Below are 1379 nucleotides of genomic sequence, written 5' to 3'. Positions count from 1 at the left end.
ACCTATATCCATGAAGCTGTTACTCCTCTATCCTTCTTTCCTTAGTCCCTGGAAACTTCCAATCTGCTTTTTTCCCTAGGGATTTACCTAGTCTGAGTATTTCATATAAATAGAATTATACAACATGTAACCTTTTGTGTCTGGCTTCTTTCACTTTCACAGCATAAGTATTTTAAGGACTCATTCACACTGCAGCATGTATCATCATTACACTCTTTTTATGGCTGAAAAATGTTCCATTTGACATATATATTAATTTTTGTATCCATTCATCAATTGATGGACATTTGGATTGTTTGTACCTTTTGGTTATTATGAATGTGTATGATCTTTCGTTTATGAGTATTTGTTTTCAGTTCTCTGGGGCATATGCATAGGAAGGGAATTGCCAGTTCTTATGGCAGTTCTGTGCTTAACTTTTTTTTTTTTTTTTTTTTTGAGAGAACTAAAAATGGGATTTATTGAGAGTCCAGTCATCACAAGGTAGGAGCGTTGAAATTTATGAGGGAAACCCTGGCAGAAACGAAGGTTCATCCCAGTGGCGCTGCGCTGGAGTCAGGAACCGACTCTGTAACCTGACGCACCCACTGCAGGTATGGGGAGTTCCCCTGCTCCACAGGCAATGCAATCACCTCGGCCACTTCATAAGGGTGCACAGACCGAACAAAATCTGTCAGAGCTGGAACCAAGGAACTTTGGGTTTTGATCATCATCAGCACTTCACTGTCCTCTTCAATCTTTCCTTTCCACTCATAGATGGATGTAATCTGAGGGACGAGGTTGACGCAGGCTGCTAGGCGCTTCTCCACCACAGCCCTGGCGATCTCCTTGGCGACCTTCTCGTTGGGGCAGGTGACAAAGGCCGCAGAGACCGAGCCGGGGACATAGGCGGAGCCCGAGGCCGACGAGGGCTGGGCCGGGGGACTTCCTGAAGCCATGGACAGCAGGGCTCGGGGTAGAAACAGAAGGCGGGAGGCCACAGGCAGCAGTGTCGGCATCCAAAGAAGGGACAGGAGCAGAGCGGCCTGGACAGCAGCCACGTGATCTGTGCTTAACTTTTTGAGGAACTACCAAACTTTTTACACAGCAGTCCCATTCCTGCCAGCAGTGTATGAGGGTTCCAATTCTTCCACACCCTGACTATTATTTGCTATATATTGTCTGTCTTTGTGGGTGTTAAGTTATATTTCACTGGGGTTTTGGCTTACATTTCCCTGATGGATAATGATACTGAGCATTTTTTCATGTGCTTATTCACCATTTGTATGTCTTTGGAGAAATGTATATTTAAGTACTTTGGTTGTTTTCCTTTTGTTGTTGAGTTGTAAAAGTCTTTATATATTCTGGGTACCAAATATATGATTTGCAAAAATTTTCTC

General features: G+C 43.8%; 1 protein-coding gene across 1 annotated transcript; it reads right to left on the bottom strand.

The window, feature by feature from the left end:
- Nucleotides 1-432: 432 nt before the first annotated feature.
- On the bottom strand, nucleotides 433-1039 carry LOC133071885 (protein CutA-like). Its single transcript, XM_061164731.1, has one exon. It carries the CDS (start codon nucleotides 996-998, stop codon nucleotides 531-533), a length of 468 nt encoding a protein of 155 aa, XP_061020714.1. The 5' UTR covers nucleotides 999-1039; the 3' UTR covers nucleotides 433-530.
- Between the last annotated feature and the right edge of the window lie 340 nt (nucleotides 1040-1379).

The sequence above is a fragment of the Dama dama genome, chromosome 17, assembly GCF_033118175.1.
Source record: "Dama dama isolate Ldn47 chromosome 17, ASM3311817v1, whole genome shotgun sequence".
Lineage (NCBI taxonomy): Eukaryota > Metazoa > Chordata > Mammalia > Artiodactyla > Cervidae > Dama > Dama dama.
This window is presented reverse-complemented; position numbering and strand designations above follow the sequence as displayed.